Genomic DNA, 18756 nt, shown 5'->3' with positions numbered 1-18756 from the left:
GAGATCCCAGGGGTGCATTTGGCTGCCAACAGTGAGCTTTTGGAGGTCTCTAAGGAGTGTAGGCTCATGATTATGGGGGGCTTATGGGATGTTTGAGAGATATAAGGACATCATCAGGAGACAGGTCACAGGTTTATTGTGGGTTTCTTCTTGGGGTTATATCTTAGAGCACTGTAGATATTGGAAGTGTTTTGAAGGGTTTTAGGAATTTTGGGGGTGGCTTTTGGGGGACATTTTGGAGGTCTTATTGAGTACGAGGGAGCCTCAGGGGAGTTTGGGGCTCATTGGAAGTTCTCTCACCAGAAGGCCATAATATATTATTAGGATTATCATGGGGAATTATGTAAAGATCTCACAGGGACATTAGGAAGGGTCTTCCATAATAAAGAAGGGTCTCAGGGGTAAATGGAAGGGCCATAGGGGTCTGACTGTTATAATCGTAAACTATTTGCGTACTCATGTCATGGCAGGATGATCCCAGTGTCCAGCATTTGATCTGGTTAGAACTCCCTTTCAGTCTCAAAAATGTCCCCGATTTGAATACTAGACAATTTTACATTGCACATGTAGCTTTCATGGGCATGGAGGGAGAGATAAGACCCTGTGCCATTCACCAGGTCACGAGGGAATAGGCCTTTGGGCTTTTTCCCAACAAAGAGATTCAATTTCCAGCTTCTGTGGCAGCCCCCAGTCTGTATTTACCTTCTCCTGGCCCCTAACCCCGCCCCCAATGCGCACATAGGGAGTCTCAAGACTATTTAGGCAGGAGGCATATTTTAGATTAAAAATTGAACAAAGAGACCCCTCCAGTGAGAGGTGAAATGAGGCCTAGCAAGGCGGTCTGAGGAGAGGAGGGAGAATTCCATCGTGGAGTGCAGGTCCTGTGCAGAGCCAGAACTTGGGGAAAGAGAGACCTCCATGCTCTTTCAGCTGATCTGTCCTCAACAGTTACGGGCAGAGCCTGGGAGAGGAGATGGGGTAAGCTTGTGAGAGTGGTTGGAGTGCTTTCTCCCCAGGGCACATACACACACACACACACACACACACACATTCACCCCTCATGTCTCATGTTCCCCTCAGCCTCATCTCTGTCTGTCTTACCTGGAGTGATGAGAGGTGGGGCGTCCCCTGGTCGGTGGCTAGGAAAAGAAAAGGGGTGAGGTCTGTACCCACTCACTTTGTCCTCTCCCTCAAGACTAGAAGATTCTCAACTTCCCCTTCACTTCCTGACTATTTTTCCATCGGAGGGTTGTACCATCCCAGGGACGAAAACGTTTCAGGATTTGGGCTCTCTGAGCATTATCAGCTCTGAGGAATAAACCTGGAAAATCTTAGTGACAGGAATTCTCCAGGGCAGACCCTGGAGGCCTGACCACTTTCTGTGAGATTTAGTTCTTTCACCCCTAAAAGGTGTCTGTCCAGCATATAGGCGCGCACTGAGAACCCATCTCACCTGGGCTTCTGGCTGAACTTGCATTTGCATTTCCCACCTGTTGGGGAGAGCGGAATGGTCAGGAGAGGAGACCCACAGCCCTGCCCTGCCCACTCCCCTGCCAGCAAATCCACTCACTCATGAGGACGATGATGCCAACGGCACACAGAACCCCTGCACAGATGAGCCCACCGACCCGCAGGCTGTACCAATCTAGGAGAAACCCAGAAGGGGCCCTCAGTGCCGGCTCATGTCCTCCCCATCCCAGCCACTTGACAGAGATGCACTGAGCACCTATGATATACTGGGTGCTAGGAACACAGCACTGCAGAAAACAACCTCAGCCCTTCGGTGTTCACATTCTAATTAACACACAAGAAAGTGGCAAGAGATTTAATGTAGGGTCAGATGGAGAGCAGCGGTCTAAAGGCATATAAACAGGGCCAGGGGACAGAAAGTTAGAGGGCAGCACTTTTAGGGAAAGTGACCAGAGAAGGTCTGTCTGAGGAGCCCCCTTTGAGCAGAGACGTGAGGAGGAGAGGGAAGGAGCCATGGGGCAATGTAGAAGAAACTGTTCCAAGCAGAGGGATCAGACACGAAGGTCCAGAGGCTAGGAGTGTGTCTGCTCAGTCTGAGCAACAGCAGGGAGGCCATTATGGCCTGAGCAGAAGCAGTGGGGGGGAGGGGGCGTAAGGACAGAGGGGTGCCAGAGAGCAGATCCACTGGACCCCGGAGGCCACAGGAGGATTTGGGCCAAATAGCTCAACACCTCCAGATAGTTTTCTCAAGTCAGCCCTTCTTCCAGAAGACTTGCTTTGAACCATAGCGACAGCTTCTTGCAAACTGTCCTCACTTCCTGTGTGTGTCTGTCTTGCCTGGTGGTCATGCGTGTTCCCGAGGACCAGGCTGGTATGTCTTGTTCTCTGAATCCACCGTGTTTACGGGTCCCTGCCCCAGTCCAAGCCCCTTCTTATCCTTGCATCTTTTCATGCACGTCAGACGCTCACCCAACCCTGTGTGGGAACTTTGGCACAAAACAGTAAGCCGGGTGGGGGTATTGAGGGCGAAGGGAGGGGCACCAGCTCTTACCATAGTAGAAAGGACTGTTTTTATCTAAAAGGAAAGAAAAAAGGAATATGAATTCAGGACAATAGCCAGGATGCAGGGGTCCCGGGGGAGAATTTGGGGTGGGACTGGTAGACGAGTACAGTCTGACTCACCTTCCGGGTCGTTGGCGTCCAGGGCAGGCAGGCCTGGTGAGAGAAGCAGGGAAGGAGAGGAGATGGTGGCGCTGGGCTCAGTGAAGCTGGCAAGCAGAGCCACTGGGCCTCCAGGACCTCAGAATAAGGTCCCCTGACGGATAGTTCCCTGCCTCCTGAGAGTGCAGGGGTCCAGCCCCAAACTAGCATGTCCCATCTTGAGATGTGGACCCTCCACTCAGCCCCACACCAGCATTTTGCCTCCTGAAATAGGTTTTAATCTGGGTGGCTTTTGGCCACCTTTTGGCCTGATGTTTCCAGACACCTGGCTAATCCACGCCTCCTCCAGAAACGGAACAATATTCCTGTCTACATGGCAGATGGTATCAGTCTCCAGCCATTCTCAGAGCTGATCTCCCCATTCTGCCACATCCACACCCCACCTGTTCCGATGTTTGCTCACCATTCCCTTTTAAAGCAACTTACTCATTATAAACTTAGTAACTTTATTTAAAAATGCAACTTGCCATCACTATCCTGAATGGAATACCAGTCTTGCCCCATGTAACAGAAAAACAAATACAAAGAAAGCACGAGCCTAGGATTAAATTCTGGCGAGAAGCACTGAGCTGCTTTAGCTCTGGGCCTAAACTCTGTTATTCCTTTGTTAAAGGGAGATTAATAATTTTTAATTATATTTAAAGTACAAACATGTAGTGCTTACTGTGCACGAGGCACTGTTCTAAGTGCTTCTCAAGTACTAACTCATTTAATCCTCACAATGACTATAAGTAGGTGCTATCGTCGTCTTCATTTTTACCAATGAGGAAACTGAGGCACAATCAGTAACTTACTACATACCCATTTCCCAGTCACCCCTCATAATAAAGTGTCAGGAAGGTGTGAAAGACAGTAGCACAAGGCTGAGCCATTGTGACCATGTAGCTGTGTGAGCTGCTGCTATGAGAAGTCTTGTCTTTGTGTTCTCTTGAAACCACCAGTGCAACACCTTTTCCCTCAGACAGCTGACAGTCACCACCTCATAGGGGAGGCAGAAAGCCTGGGAAAGACACAGGAGGTTTCAGGGGAAAGGCAGTTCAGGGATGGTACTCACCCGCCAGGACAAGGAACAGGCTCAGGACCACTTGTTGCATGATGGAGCGCTGGCCTGGAGGAATGCGGGGGGGGGGGCAGTGTCCAGCTTTAGCAGGGCTACCAGGGCCTCTGTTCCCAATCCCCTCCTACTCCCCTCGTCACCCAGGGTACACAGGTCTCCCCCGGGGGCAGACAGGCTGGCACTGAAGACTTAGAGATAAGAAGGAGCCGAAAAGTGCAGTGAGGGCTGGCTGAGAGCTCAGACCTGATGAGGGAGCAGCAATAACAACTCACTGGACATAGACTTGAGGCTTTAGGTGAATCACCCTAGCAACCAAATGAGGGAGAAGTTGCCTATGGTTATCCGCATCTTACAGATTGGGAAACTGAGGCTCTGAGAGGTGGAAGTGGGTGACCAGGGTCTCCTTGCCAGGAGGCAGGATTTAAACCAGGCCTGGCTCTGCAGCAGCTATCCCTAATTCAGGACTCTCAGAGCCTCGGGGTGTTTTGGAAAATGGAGTGTTAAAAGCCAGGTGGCAGGAGGCCCGGTTCCGGGAGTGTCTTCTTTAGACAGCTCGGAGCCTGCCCGCCCATGCCCAGACTTTGCTGCTGCCCAGGGCAGGGTGTGGAGGAGAGAACACAAGGCTGGGGTGAGGGCAGGGGGCAGACTTGGGAAACGAACTGACCTGGCTGCAGCCCCAGTCTCATCTTCTGTGCCACCCTGACCCCTGACCCCCGCTTCTGCCCCAATCCTACCCATCCCACCCCAGGCCCTGGTCCTGTCTCTATCCCCGTCCAAGCCCCAGCCCCAGCTCCTACCCCAGCCCCTGCCAGCAAGCTCCTCCTGGCAGCAAACTTCCTCCTCCACCAGAAAGGCCTGCCCAACATGGAGAGGACCCTTCCATCTCCTTCTGGTCTGGGGTTAGCCCATCCTCCCACCATTCTGTGTGCCTGTGATAAGCCCCCAGTCTTTGGATGTTGTCCCCCTGCCCTCTAACTGCCTCTGCCCCACAGCCACAAGCATATGTTGTATAGCTTTGATAGCAAGAGCTTAAACTTACTTTGATCTACCCTTCACGGGGCACTGACAAATGACCCTGCTGGGTTTTCACTTATTTATTCCCCAACCACCCTGAAGGTCATCTTTTATGTATCCCATTTCATGACGGGAAAACACATATCCTCTCCAAGCCCAGTAACAAGCCCATTTAACAGTTCCTGCTGTGTTCCTGTTCACAGCTGGAGAGAGCGCCCCCTTCTCTCTGTTGCCCTCATCTAACCCCCATCCCAGTTGCTTTCTTGTTTCCTGCTCTTTCTCACAGACCCCACCCTCTCCCTGTGCCACTAGGTCCTGGGAATCCTCTTAGCTTCTTGTAAATCCCACATGCGGGATTCATAATTTTATTTTCAGCATCTGTTTCTTGCAGGAAGTGGCCCTGTTAGCTTTGGGGAGCAATTACTAAGGCATTTAGGAACCCAAAATGTTTTGGGGAGAGCTGGAATGGGTGTGTAGGCAGGACAGCCCAGTGATTCTGGGATCAGGTCTCTAGAAGGTTGGCTGTTGTCTAAAGCTACTTAGGAGGCTTTGTCGCTCTGACTATACTGTTACTAGTAACAAGCGCGTGCGTTTATTGAGTGTTCATCCCGTGGCAGGCGCTGTTCTCAGTTCTGTGCTCTTATTCATGCGTATAATCTTCGCAGCGTAATGCAATTGGCACTATGATTATCCCACGTTGCTGTTGCAACCCTGTAACCCCTACGAACGCAGCTTAATGCTATATGCTCTGTCACCTGAGACTCCGAGTCTCAGCTCTTAAGCCTCTTTCCATCGATCCCTGCCCCACTGTGAGGCCTCCCGAGGTCAGGGGAGACTGATGGTGACCTCAGCTGTGCCCCAGCCCCTGCACAACATTTCCAGCCTGGCTCTCCCATGGTAGGCCACTGGGAGCTGGTGTGTGGGGGTCTGCTGTCCTCTTCCCAGGTCAGGCCATTGTTGAAAGAGTCCCTGGGCTGCTCCTGAAATGCCTGCTGTTGGTGTGAGGCTTAGAGAGGAATGCGGCCTGCAGATGGAGGCTCTGCCCACCCCCTTCAGCTCCTTCCCGGCCCCAGAGGTCCTGTCTCTGCCCTCTGCTCTCCCCTTTGTTCTTCCATGATGGTGGACAGGCCACTCAGGCATGCAGAATGCTTCCCTGTGTCCCTGAAATCTTCTACTCAACTCCCTATTTTACAGCTCCTCAGGAAACATTACCTTCCTTTCCTAGATCCGCAGGACCCCAATCTTTAGTCTAGCTAGTCATCCTCCATCCACTCTGATCCCCCTTGCCCCCCCAGACCACTTAGATACCCCGATCCAGGCACCCCCAACCCACCCCTGGCCACCTAGACACCGCTGGTACTCCAGATACTTCTGATCCACTCAGACACCTCTGATCTTCCCAGACACCCCAATCCTACCTGTGGGCCTTATCCTTATCACCCCACCTGGCTCACCCAGCCCCTGAGAGGAGAACAATGGAGGGGACAATCTCATTAGGGGAGGGAGGCTTTCTCTAATCCCCTATCCTTCCAGAAAAGCACCTGGAAGGAGAACGGTTCTAGGGTCTTTAACAGAGAGTAGAGAGGGGAGGAGCTAATAGTTTGGGGGTAGAACCAAGAGGGGGTTGGAGAGAGGGTACCCCAGTCGCTCACCTGTGTGGCTCCCCAGGCTGCATGTAGGTTCCAGGTTCAGCCTGAGTCCTGCCTTTATCTGCAGCTGCCACGCCCTAAGCAAACCTGGGCAAAGCTGGGCAGGTAGAGAACAAGTCAGACTCCCTAAAGCACAGGGGCTCTCACCCCATTCCTGCTCTTAAAGAGACAGTTCCCTGCTCCTGTCCCCACTAGTGACAGGGAGTTCCCTGGGGTCTAAGATCATAGCAGCCTCAGGTGAGGTGTAGAGAGAATAAGATGGGCTGGAACTCTGCCCCGCACATTAAAGGAGGGGACTTTCTTTAATCTCCTGCCCCTCAGAAAAGGACCTGGAAGGAAGAAAGTCCGGGGTCTTCAACAGCAGGGCTTCTGTCTGGTGGAGTGGTGGGGGAGGGCAATATAGGGGTAAAATAAGGGGTAAAATCTTTTACTTAGACTGTGTGTTGAGCTGGGAGAAGGGATTGGTGATGATTATGGGAGAGCTAATGTCCCCTTCCAAGTCACTTGGTGCTCTTGACTTGGTTTGAGGATCAGCAGAAGATGCTGAGCTGACCAAGGTCAGAAGGTGGGCGTGGGCTGCACAAAGGGTAGGGGTGGGGTGGGGCTGTTGGGCCTTAGACTATGACCCCTCCCTCATTGTGCCATCATGCCCTAAAGAGACTGAGAACTGACTCCTGAGCACTAGACCAGAACTTCCTCGCCTAGGCTTTTCCCAAGAGTGTTGGGAGCCTGGGTCTACACAGAGGGCGTTGAGATGGGGGGCTGTGTCCCGCTCCGGATAAGGCCCATTGCATTGGGCAAGGCTCCCTTCCTCTCTCTTCTCCCTCTCCTGTTCCTCCTCCTCAATGCATTCCTTCCGGCTGGGGTCTGTGCAGGCCCCCGCATGGTCCCCGTTGGGGTGCCCCCTCCCCCCAATTCAGCCTTTTTAGACAGAAGGACTTTTGTCTGGGGGCTGGATGGAGAACAAGGCGCCTTTGAGTGGCTGGCGGAGGATTGGGGTCACGGGGAGGGGCAGGGCCAGGAAAGGGGTGGCTCTATGCTGGCCACCAGTTGGACTCCAGGCGACCCCCAACAGCATCACAAGGGGTGGGGAGGAGGGCTGCAGGAGCCAGGCCAGGGAGAGGGTACTATTGGGAGGGTGGAGTGAAGGACAGGGAAAGGGGGTTTGGAAGATCAAGGCTCTGTCTTCTGGGGACTGTCTTCTGGGGGCAGGGAAAATGGACCCCCCACTTCTCAGCAGGGAGGGACAGAGAAGCAAGATTGCTCACCCAGCTGCATGCTTCCTTTATGTGGTTCCCCCAGGCAATTTCTTAATCCCAGGGCCTAGACTTAGACAAGCCCTCCTTGACCCCCAGTCAGGAGGGGCCAGTCCCTGCAAGGAATGGAGTGAGCACTCAGGAAGGGTGGGGCTTTGTCAAAGTGGGAAATTCAGGGGGGAATAGAAACAGAGGAAGGGGAGGCCTTGGGGGATTCCAGTCCAGCTAAAGGGTCTTTGTGTCTGGGCAGATAGCATCTCTTGCCTAGACATTTCAAGATTGTAATATCCCTGGGGAGACCCCTTAGGTGGTCTTGGGAGTGGAGTTGTTTCTCCCTCTGCCGGGAAGTCCGGGAACTGCAGGCAGCAGAGAGCGGGAGGGGCTGAGCGCTCCTTTGCTGAGAAGGAGGCTTGATTTGTCCACCTGTGCCAGAGTCTGCACACTCAGATGCCAAAGGGGCCAGGCAAGAATCACGAACGAGTGCAGCAGGACAGGCGTGAGATTATGAGGTACAGTGGCAACTGGGCAAACAGGAGAACTATTGTCCTGTCTAAAGGGTAGCCACCAAAAAGACTGGAGCAAGCTCACGTGGACAGATAAAGAAGTACTTCCCAGATAATTTGCTAAGGGAAAGAAGCAAGATGTAGAGAAGTATGTTACCATTTGTGAGGGGAAAAATAATGTATGTGTATTTTCTTGTGTATGAATAAAATATTGTTGCTTTGGAGAGGGGAACAGGGAGGGGCAGTGAAAGGCTGCAGAATGGGGTAGAAGAGACACTCACTTACCATCATATACCCTTCTGTACTTTTGAATTTTATATCCTGAAAATATATGACCTTGGAAAAAAAAAGTTTAATTTAAAAAACAAAAGGGTAGCCTCTACAGAGTTCCAGCCAATTGCTACCATGTTTTCAATAGATATCAGAAACCCGAATCTTTAGGTAGGATTTCCAGTATTAAAAATTGGATCAGATTTTTTTTTTTTAAATTATGCAGGTCAAACAGATCACACCGAAGGGCTGATTTCAGCCTGGTGGTCCACCAACTAGAGATTTCTGCCAACTTCATTTCCTGAATCTTTGGATATCCAGACACTGTGGGGACTTATGCCGAACCCAGGCCAACCATAGCTTCCTCCAAGGGCTGGCCCTGAACATGCCATATCCAAGAGTGAGTTGGGGCTGGGGCTAGGGCTTATGGCAGGGAGGGGTAGGACCCGAGACCCCCTGTGGATGTGTGGATGGGTAAAGTTGTGCACACTGGGACCTTGGGAGGCATGCAGCGTCTTGTTGGAAGTTGGCTCTCTTTGGGATGAGTCTTCCAGGTCGATTTGACTTTAGTCACATTTAAAGTGTGTGTGTATGTATATATATATATTTTTCATATATTTATTATATAGATAATAAAATCATTTGAAATATTACCCCTTCATTCTGCTTTTGAAACCATTTGGCCCTGAAAAACCTGTTGAAGCTGTGATTGGCTGCTATTTTTCAACATCCTGGGAATTCTTGCCAATGAGAAAAACCAAGCCTATAAATAGTTTCTGTCATCTCCCATCTCAGACCCACTGTCCACCTACGTGGCCACCATCACAGCACAGACTCTGGGGAATGTATCAGGGTAGGGTTTATGCAGAAAACATCCCCAGGACTGTCACCCCAAGCCTGCCCATAGCCAGAGAAAAAGGCACAATTGAGGAAAAGCTTGGTCGTGTTTTGTGACTCCCTTTTGAAAAGACTTTGATGGACAACTAACAGTGGAGGAGACGGTCTTTGGGAATGTCTACACAAAGAAGGGCAGGAGACTTCTGAGATGCAAGAAACACAGAAGAAAAATAAATAAACATAGTTACAGGTAGAGAGTGAGATGAAGTAAATGAGGCAAAACACTAAGAACTGGTGAATCTCTGCAAAGGTTATTTAGCTTCATTGTACTGTATTGTTTATGTAACTTTTCTATAGTTGAAAAAATTCAAAATGAAAGTTGGGAAAAATCAATAAAAATCTTAAAATTAAGGTTAACACAAAATAATAAATCACAAGACTAAAAAACAACAGCAAAAGAATGGAAGAAAAAGGAAATTCAGGATTGGGTAACCTAAAAGTCAAATAATTTAATTGAACTTAGGTAGTAATAGATTTATGTATATATTATATATTAAATATATTATATATAATTTTTTCCTTTTAGATAAAAGCCTGTGTTCTTCTTTGCCCTCCCACAATGTCTTCCTTTTCCTTCTCTTGGATCAGTTCCCCGTCTGTGACCCCTCATTATTCAGCTCTGCACCTCCCTAGTGGTGGGTGTCTTCCCCCCTCCTGGCTGCTCAGCTCTGGCCTGGCAGTGGTGGGTGGCTGAGGCTCTGTGGCTGGCGCTAGGGCTGGCAGGCTCCTGCCTGGCTGCAGAGGCAGGGAGATGAGTCTGCAGTCCTAAGAACTTGGCTAGCACTCGAGGCCATGGGGAGGTACTGACCCAGCAGCCTGCTGGCAGAGGGACCCCTGACATCTCAGCATTCCCATCCCCCTTCCCCTGCACCTCAGTATCCAAAAAGGTGATGCTGTGCCCAGCGAGAGCCAGCTCCAGAGCCCTGCACATCCCTGAGTCATTTGCCTACTATTGCTAACAGTCTCTATTTTCCACGAACAATCCTGACGCATGCACGCAGCTGCAGGACTTACTGCCTGCTAGGCAGGCATAATTCTCCCAGTGGAAGAAACTGTGACACAGAGGGGTTCAGTCACTTAGCAGCAGTCACACAGTTAATTAAGTGTCAAAGTTGGGATTGCAAGCTAGGTTGTCTGACTCCACATCGTGTGTGTGTGTGTGTGTGTGTGGTGACAAATGAAAACAGGGCCCCACAAACCTTTGAGGGTCCCAAGAACAGACAGCATGGTGGGAAGAAAGAATGAGACTGCAGAGAATATTTTCAGAACCCACCATCCCCCACCTCCTTTGCCCCATCCTGACCCAGCCTCCATCCTCTCCCTACAGGGAGGAGCTGTGTCCTCCCTGGTCTTCTGCTCCCGCCCCTCCCCCACAGTCTGTTCCCCACACACAGTGTGATGGAGCCTATGAACCCCTGAGTCAGGTCAGGGCCCTCCTGATTGGGGCCTCCTTAACTGCACCTCATTCACAACAAAAGCAGTGTCTTCACCGCGACCCATAAGCCCCCTCCAACTGGTTCCCTGTCACCTCTCTGATCTCATCATTTCCTCCCCATAAGCCCCCACTCACTCACTACTCCCTGCTATTCCTCTAACACCCCAGGTATCTTACTGGCCTCCAGATATTTGCACTTGCCTTTCCGTCTAGGGATTCACTCCTCCCGCAGATGTGCGCATGAGTTCCTTCTCATCTCCTTTCTTCAGGGCTTTGCTCAAACATCACCTTCTTGATGAGGCTTTCCTTGGCCACTCTATTTAAAACCACCGCTTCCACCTGGAAACCACCGCCCCTCCGCCCTCCAACCTGTTCTCGCCCTTATTTTTTCCTGTGGCGCTGGCACATATCGCCTTTTTTTTTTTTTTTTTTTTTAAGGAGGGCGCAACTCACAGTGGCCCATGTAGGGATTGAACCGGCAACCTTGGTGTTATTAGCACCACACTCTAACCAACTGAGCTAACCGGCCACCCCTCTGCCTTCTGATATACTGTATAATTATACACCTCTTGGCTATGTTTGTCTCTCTCCCCTCTGGAACGTCAGCTCAGTGAGTGAGGGACATTGTCTATTCTATTCCCTCTGTGTCTCTAGCACTGAGCACAGGGTCTGGCCCATAGTAGGTGCTCAGGAAATATTTGTTCAGTGAATGAATGAAAACCATTCTTGATAGTTACTATATCACGGGCCCCATAACAGATGAATGAGGTAACCCATTCTCCCTAAGTAGATTACACTTTGGGGGCACACAGTAGGCCCACAGGTGGAGAGGGAAGGAACTCAGAGCTAGAAAGCCTAGGTCCAAATCCTAGCTCCACTTGCTTCTTATTGTGTGACCTCAGGCAAGCAAGTCTCCCTCCAGGGCCTTGGTTTCTCCATCTGTACAATGGGGATAAGAATAGCACTCACCCAGCAGGGTTGCCCTTTGGATTAAACAGCATTGTTGTGTGGAATGTTGATAGCGTGACTAATTCTGAAAGCTGTTCCCTTCCTGGAACGGGTGGGGTGGAAGGGGCACCGGCTGTGTGTATTCCAACAGCCAACAATAGAACTCTTGTAGGCGGGGGACCTCAGGCGTGGAAAACACATTCACCCCTGTGGTTTCCAGACCAAAGGCTTAGGTCTCAGAAGGCAGGTCTTTCTGGGCATTTACATTCTTTGAGGATTGTTGCAACAAGAAATACTGGTTTGGGAATGTGAGCCCACTGAGGTGTATTCCCATTGTATCCTTGTCCCTGTAATGAGCAGTTGTGAGGGTTGGGGGGATCTCTCCCATCTGTAGCTCCTGAGGCTAGGACTAGATTTGCCTAAGGCAAGCTCTGGGCCACAATGATTGGTTCAGTAGAGTCCAATCAAAGTGAAACCTGGGGATTTGTTTAGTAATTGGGGGAAGAAAAGATGTGGGGTTTGCTTTGGACAGTGGGGAATGTGCATTGGAGGCCTGGGAATTACAGTATTTTGCCACCACAAGAAAAGCCATTCTGAGGACAAAACTAACACCATACAGGATCACAGACTAAGAAGAAAGGTGAGAAACAGCCTCAGCGCCCTGATCAAACCATGCCTGATCTCACCATGGAATTTTCAGTTATGTAATCTAAAATTTTGACTTGTTTAACGGAGTTTTAATGTGGTTTCTTGTTATTTGTAACCAAGAACAGCCAAACTGGCCTACAGAGAAATTCCGTGAACCCAGAATCACAGCACTTTCACTGGGATATGTCACATGGCTTTTATTTAGTTTGAGCCAATGCATTTCTTTTAGCTTCAATCAGTTAATTGAAGTGACTCATATGGCAGAGTCACTTATAGCCACTTTATGTCCACAGGCTTCCCCATCCCAGGCCCGCTTGCAGATGGGTGGGACCATGACTAATGCTGGCCAAGTGCTATGAACTATGAACGTGACTTCCAAGGTGAAGGACTGAAGAGTGGGGGTGCACATATTACCAGGGTGGCATCTCAGGATGGAAGTGAACTTGAATGGTGTCCTGGAGAATACTGTGGAATGCATAAGAAGAGAGAATAAACCTTGGTCATGTCGGGCCCTGGAGATGTCAAGTTAGTTTGCTACTACAGATAGTCTCCTAACCTAGATTATCCTGGCTGACTCGATAGCACTCAATGTCAGCTGTCGTTGTTACTGAAGTATTTTCATCAGGGAGGGTTCTCAGGGAAGACAGTTATCCAGCAGGGCGTGCAGTCACGCAGCTTGGGTGGTATTGACCTAGGAAAATATCATGGAGGTGGCATTGGGACAACTGGTGAGATCAAGCCGAGAAAGACCCTCTCCTGGCAACACCCACTCACCACAGGCCACCAGGTGTCTCTAGGGCCGCACAGGGAGGCCATGTCGCTGGCATTCCTGGGCAGAGCTCTCCAGCACCACACAGAAAGTGTCCCTTGAGCCTCCAGTGGCACAGAGGTAGTGGACACAGTTCTCCACGTGGACCCAAGACTCCACAGCCTGATTGCAGGCCTGGTGGGGCCCATCACAGCATCCAGCCATCCACAGAAAGCCCAGTATAGGACTGCCTACGCCTGTGGTTAAGCCATGGGCATCAGAGAGCCACATGTTGTTGGAACCACTGAAGTTATCTCGAGCACCCATGTGAAAGTCCCCACTCAGGCCACAGAGGGTGCTAGCGCAGGTCTCGGGCACTGTTACCCAGAGGAAATGTGATTCACGAAAGGCCATGGAGAGGACAGAGGTCACCTGGACTGTGATGGCCAAGTACACGAAGAAGGTCCAGCCGAGGCAGGCTGGACTGGGATCCGTTCACCTGGAACACAGGTACATGGGGTGTCAGGCAGTCCTGCCCAGACACCCGCCCCTTTGGGCTCCCCTGCTTCTGCCCTGGTGATCCACTTTCCATGTGCATCTGAAGAGTCCTTCAAAATCACAAATCAGATCCTGTCCCTCCCTTGCTCAGAACCCTTCCCTGGTTCCCTAGCACACTCAGATAAAATCCGAACTCCTCACCATGGCCTGTGCAGCCTTACGAAACAGGCCTTTGTCATCTCTCTGTTCTCATGTCCTCTCACTCAGTCCTTCTGCTCCAGCGACACACCAGGCACCATTCCAACCTGTGGGCCTTTACACTGGCTGTTCCCTCTGCCTGGATTCTCTCCCTCCTGTGTCTACATGACTCCCACTGTCATCTTCTTCAGGTCTCTGCCCGACTGCTTCCTCGCCCGCCCTGTCTTAAAGCATAACAGCCCACTGCACTCTCTTGCCAGCTTTATTTTCCTCCAGAAAAAAAAAACACCTGCATTACCTTCTGACGTCCTGGAAGTGATGTACATTATTACAGGTAAGTTATTATTGCATCTCATGATAATACTTAAGTCTTTCTCCAGGGATTTTTGTCTATTTTTCAACAAAATAAAGTCTCTGTCCTTAGAGAACTTCTATTCTGTCAAGAGGAAGACAGACAGAAAATAAAGAAGTGATTGACAGAAAAGATGATATAAGACACTGGCAAATACTTTGGGGGGAAAAAAGAAAATGGGGGATTATAAAAGAGAGAGACTTGGAGAGGTAGCTCCTTTCATGGGGATGGTCAAGAAGGACTTCTCAGAGGAGGTGACGTTTGAGCTGAAACTTCAAGGATGAGAGTTCATCAGCTACGTGAGCATCTCAAGGAACAGTGTTTCAGGCAGAGGGAACAGCCACTGCCAAGGCCCTGATTTGGGGGCCTGGCTGGAGTGTCGGAGGGACAGCAGAGAGGTGATTGCGGCTGGAGAAGAGTGAGTGAGGGGCATGTGGCAGGAGATGAGGGCAGCAAGGTGATAGAGGCCGGTTTTGTGGGGTCACATAGGCCACAGTTTTACTCCCAGGGAAGATGGAGCCATGGGAGGGCCTTGAGATAAGATCTGTGTGACCTGATTTAGAATTTGAGAGATTGCTGCTTTACTCCCTGCCATGGAGGGGCAGGGCACTGCTTAGAAAGCTGGTTTGACTTCGCAATTATATGTTTTCTTTAGCGCACAGCTCCTAAAATCCTTGCAATTACCTGAGCGATAAGAGTGCTAGGAGCATCTTCTATTCTGATAGTTGGTCTTTGACCCCAGCTCCTGATGCAGAGCTCCTAAATCTCTTGGAATTTTCTGGATGACAGGGGTGTCTTTTATTCTAATGAGGCAACATTTGGTGGGCCCCACTCCCTGAGGAGAGGAGAGGGGTTAGGCATTGAGTTAATAATTGATCATGCCTATGTGATGAAACCACCATAAAAATCCCTGAAGTATGGGGTTCAGAGAGCTTCCGGGTTGGTGAACACATTCATGTACTGGAAGATACATAGGGACAGAAACGCTTGCGTTTGGGACCCTTCTGGACCTCACCCTGTGTACCTCTCCATCTGGCTGTTCATCAGTATCCTTTGTAACAGCCTTTATAATAAACCGGTAAATGTGTTTCCTTGAGTTCTGTGAGCTGTTATAGCAAATTATCAGAAGTGAGGAGAGGGTTGTGAGAACCCCAATTTGTAGCCAAGTCAGACAGAAGTGTGGTTAACTTGGGGACCTACCACTTGTGATTGCTGTCTGAGGTAGAGGGCAGTCTCGCAAGACGGAACCCTTATCCTATGGAGTCTGACGCTATCTCCAGGTAGCTAGAGTCAGAATTGAACTGAACTGTAGGGCACCCAGCTGGTGTCACAGAGAATTGCTTGGTGTGGAAAACCCACACATCTACTCACAGAAGTGTTCTGTGTGAGCAGAGAATAGTACCATTAGCTCCCATTTTATAGATGCAGAAGCCAAGGCACAGGTAGGTGAAGCCACCAGGCCAAGGTCAATAGCTAACGAATGGCACAGTGGGATTCAAACCCAGGCGTCTGAGCCCAGTATCACGCGCTTCACTGCCTCACCACGTTGCCTACTAGAGCTAACACCCTGGTAGGTCCATGTCCATTTGTCCTCCACTTGTGGGGCCCAGAGTAAGAGTATCAACGGAAGCTCACTTTTCATATGTCTTCAAGCTGCCAAACAGTTAAATGACATATGTTCTATCTTCCTGCCTGACACATGACCTTCCTAATGCCCTGGACTCCAGCTGTGAATTTAGGGCTTTTGACTCCTCAGAGCACCAAGGAGAGGCTGCCCTAGGCCCGCCTCCTGTCTTCCCAACCTTGGCTTTGGCTCACACTGCAGGGAGTCTTGCCATACCACCCAGCCTGTGCTCCTCAGCCCAGCTTGGTCCCCTCACCTCCTGCGATGGGACCTTAATGTGTGCACATTGGCTGCATGGGCCACTGTCGTAAGGATGGACAATGAGGGCCCTGGAATGGGCTCAGAGCCTTTTATGCAGGGAATTCTGGCTCCTGGAGCGTGGTCTAGAAGGGGGTTGGCAGGAGGCATAGACTCCAAGGGCCACTGCCCAGAGGTCCTTGGACCCTGCAGCCCCTGGGAAGGGTGCAGTCAGAGGAGGCCAGAGCAGGCCCTCTGAATTGTAGGGCTGGGGCAGGGACCCTCTGCCCAGTTCTAAGGTCACCTCTCCCTCTCCAAAGTGGATGCCACGGGCTACTACCTCATCAGCCTATTATTTATGTTCACTGGTCATCAGGGTTCTCTGAGACCCAGGAGTAGACTTAGGTGAGGCTTACCTGGACCACCTCAAACTGGCCTCCCAGCAGTGACAGCCACCATCTTGCCGTGTTCACGTCCACCTGATAGGCCCATGTAGCACCGACCTCCACCAGCTGGTGAAGGAGGTGTGGTGGGACCAGCATGTTCCGGTCAACACCTCCTGGCCAGGCCCTTGAAACTGGTGGTGGGTCCACTGAAGGTGGGCAGGTGGGGGTCTCCGTAGAGCCAGTGTCTCGTAGTGCATGACAACCCCAAACACCCCTGAGCTGGCAGCACAGCTCGTGGGGCCCCCAAGCATGAGGGTGGCACTCAGGCAGGTGTCCAGACCCATAGCACATGCACTTCTGGTCACAGGTGGCTATAGGCAACACCTCAGTGCTCAGAAGGATGTAGTGGCCCTGTAGGTGGCAGCTGCATCGAGTGTGTGGCATGCAGATGCCCGTCTCCAGGGCAAAGACCTCGTGGCAGAAACAGCTGGCTGTGCACTGGCCGGTGCAAGTTGAGCAGTTAAGGATTGTACAGGTGTATGGGCAGGGTGGTTCACAGAAGTAGTAGTAGCTGTTGGCCGGACATGTCACACCTGGGGGAGGGAATAGATGGCCTGGGGCCACCACCCTGAAACCCTGGGTGCTTCAGTCAGAGGGAGAAAAACCTAGGATGGGTGCAGGGCAGGGAGGGGTCGGGGATGGACCACAGGACACTTCCCAAATCACCATTGTGCCTGGTTAATGCTTTCCCTCCATGTGTTTTATTAATATCATGTCCGTGGGTCACTTAAAAATTGTGGCATGTGATGAACACTGAAGACACTCAGGATCAAGTGCAGGGAGATGGAAGGTAGATTCAAAAAGGGCTGAGAGGGGCCCTGGTTCTGGTGTGACGTTTCGGTCACCATATCCAGGAGCAGGTCTTGGGGTCTCCCTAGGAATGAGGGGTTCCAATCAGCCGGGGAAGATGGTATACTAGCTGGCCAAAGAGTGAGGGCCTCGTCAGAAGGTGAAGGGGCACTTACTGCGTCCCAGGCAGGCTCGCCACTCCAGCAGGCAGACCACACGCAGAGCTCGGCGTAGGCCTCCAGCGTGATACACCACATGTGGTTGCCCGAGCCGTAGTAGCAGAGGTCGAAGACGCAGGCCTGTGTGTAGGACACAGGGTCCTTGTGCCAGTGGCACTCGGCAAAAGGCCTGGAACAGTTCACCAGAACTCTGCAGAGCTGCTCCACACGGGGCCGGCCCTGGCAAGGCTTGGTGCCCCCAGTGTCCTGCCAGCAGCTGGGGGATCCTGGGGACACAGCACGGCCACCTCCAAGCCTCGTGTCCTGCCTCCCTGCCTGGCCAACCCTGCCAGCCCTCCTCCTCCAGCCGCCCGACAATCTCTCTCTTTCAGCCCCTGACAGCTCCTGGCACAGTTTTACAAACTTAAAAACCCCAACCCGCAGTAGCAAGTGACTTTCACACTGTTGCTCAGCAGAGTAGTTGTTAGAACACGGATTCTGGACTCAGCTTCATTGGCTTCAAATCCCAGCTCTCTGCCACTTGGACAAATCTCTAAATCTGTGCCATCCAATACAGTAGTCACCAGACACCTGTGGCCATTGAACTCTTGAAACACAACTAGTGTGACCAAGGAACGAGATGTTTAATTTAAATTAATTCACATTTAAACTTAAATAGCATGTGAGGTTAGTGGCTGCTGCATTGGACATCTCTGGACTAAAGTTTCAGTAAAGGGGTCGTTTTTCCAGCCTCTTCTTTGGGAGATGGTAGAGTGGAGTATTTAAGATCACGGGCTCTGGAGCCAGGCTGCCTGGGTTTCAATCCCTGGTCTACCTTTTCTTCTGTGGGAACTGGGGCAAATACTGATCCTTCTGTGCCTTGGTTTCCCCACCTGCACTAAGGAGCCCCACATGTTTGCTATTAGTGGCCTGTTTCAGTCCATCTGTCTTTGAGGCACTGCCTGTTTGCCCACTCTGTGCCCCCAGCCCAGTCTTTCCCCCAACCCAGGCCCCTCGGCCCATTGTGGCCACTCACCCAGGCCAGCTGTCCTGGGTCTGCCAGACATTGCTGAAGTTGGCATCACTGGGGACAGGTGCCCTGCTGGGGAATAACTTGTTATTGCTGGAGTCACTATTGAAGTTGCCACAGAGTCTGCAGAGGCAACCGGGTGCTCAGGCCCCACCCGCAGGAAGAGTGCGTTGCAGCTGTTGAAACACACCTGGAGCTGGGCGCCCATCTGCAGTAGCACCAGGTTCAGCTCCCACCACATGTGGGTCTCAGGGCCCAGCTGCTCCAGGAGACTCACCACCTGGCTGTCCACCCGGGGGTGGGGGAGC

At 51.2% G+C, this 18756-nt stretch overlaps 1 protein-coding gene across 6 annotated transcripts; it reads right to left on the bottom strand.

Annotated features, from left to right (window-relative positions):
• Positions 1-114: 114 nt before the first annotated feature.
• Positions 115-17488, bottom strand: FXYD3 (FXYD domain containing ion transport regulator 3). Of its 6 annotated transcripts, XM_081032103.1 has the most exons (10): positions 10974-11066; positions 8456-8506; positions 6415-6508; positions 3746-3799; positions 2653-2685; positions 2522-2545; positions 1571-1645; positions 1454-1490; positions 1102-1139; positions 115-961 (listed from the first exon to the last, which is right to left on the bottom strand). In XM_081032103.1, the coding sequence occupies exons 2-10, from the start codon at positions 8459-8461 to the stop codon at positions 942-944; spliced, it is 381 nt and encodes a 126-aa protein (XP_080888229.1). In that variant the 5' UTR covers positions 8462-8506; positions 10974-11066; the 3' UTR covers positions 115-941. The 6 variants fall into 6 exon arrangements, with proteins under 6 accessions (XP_080888229.1, XP_080888231.1, XP_080888230.1 ...); XM_081032105.1 differs by lacking the exon at positions 8456-8506 and having other exon boundaries at positions 10974-11081; XM_081032104.1 differs by lacking the exon at positions 1571-1645 and having other exon boundaries at positions 10974-11069.
• Positions 17489-18756: the final 1268 nt, after the last annotated feature.

This window comes from Rhinolophus hipposideros, assembly GCF_964194185.1.
Source record: "Rhinolophus hipposideros genome assembly, chromosome: 21".
Classification (NCBI taxonomy): Eukaryota; Metazoa; Chordata; class Mammalia; order Chiroptera; family Rhinolophidae; genus Rhinolophus; species Rhinolophus hipposideros.
The sequence above is the reverse complement of the archived record's forward strand: the minus strand, read 5'-3'. Positions and strand labels throughout refer to the sequence as shown.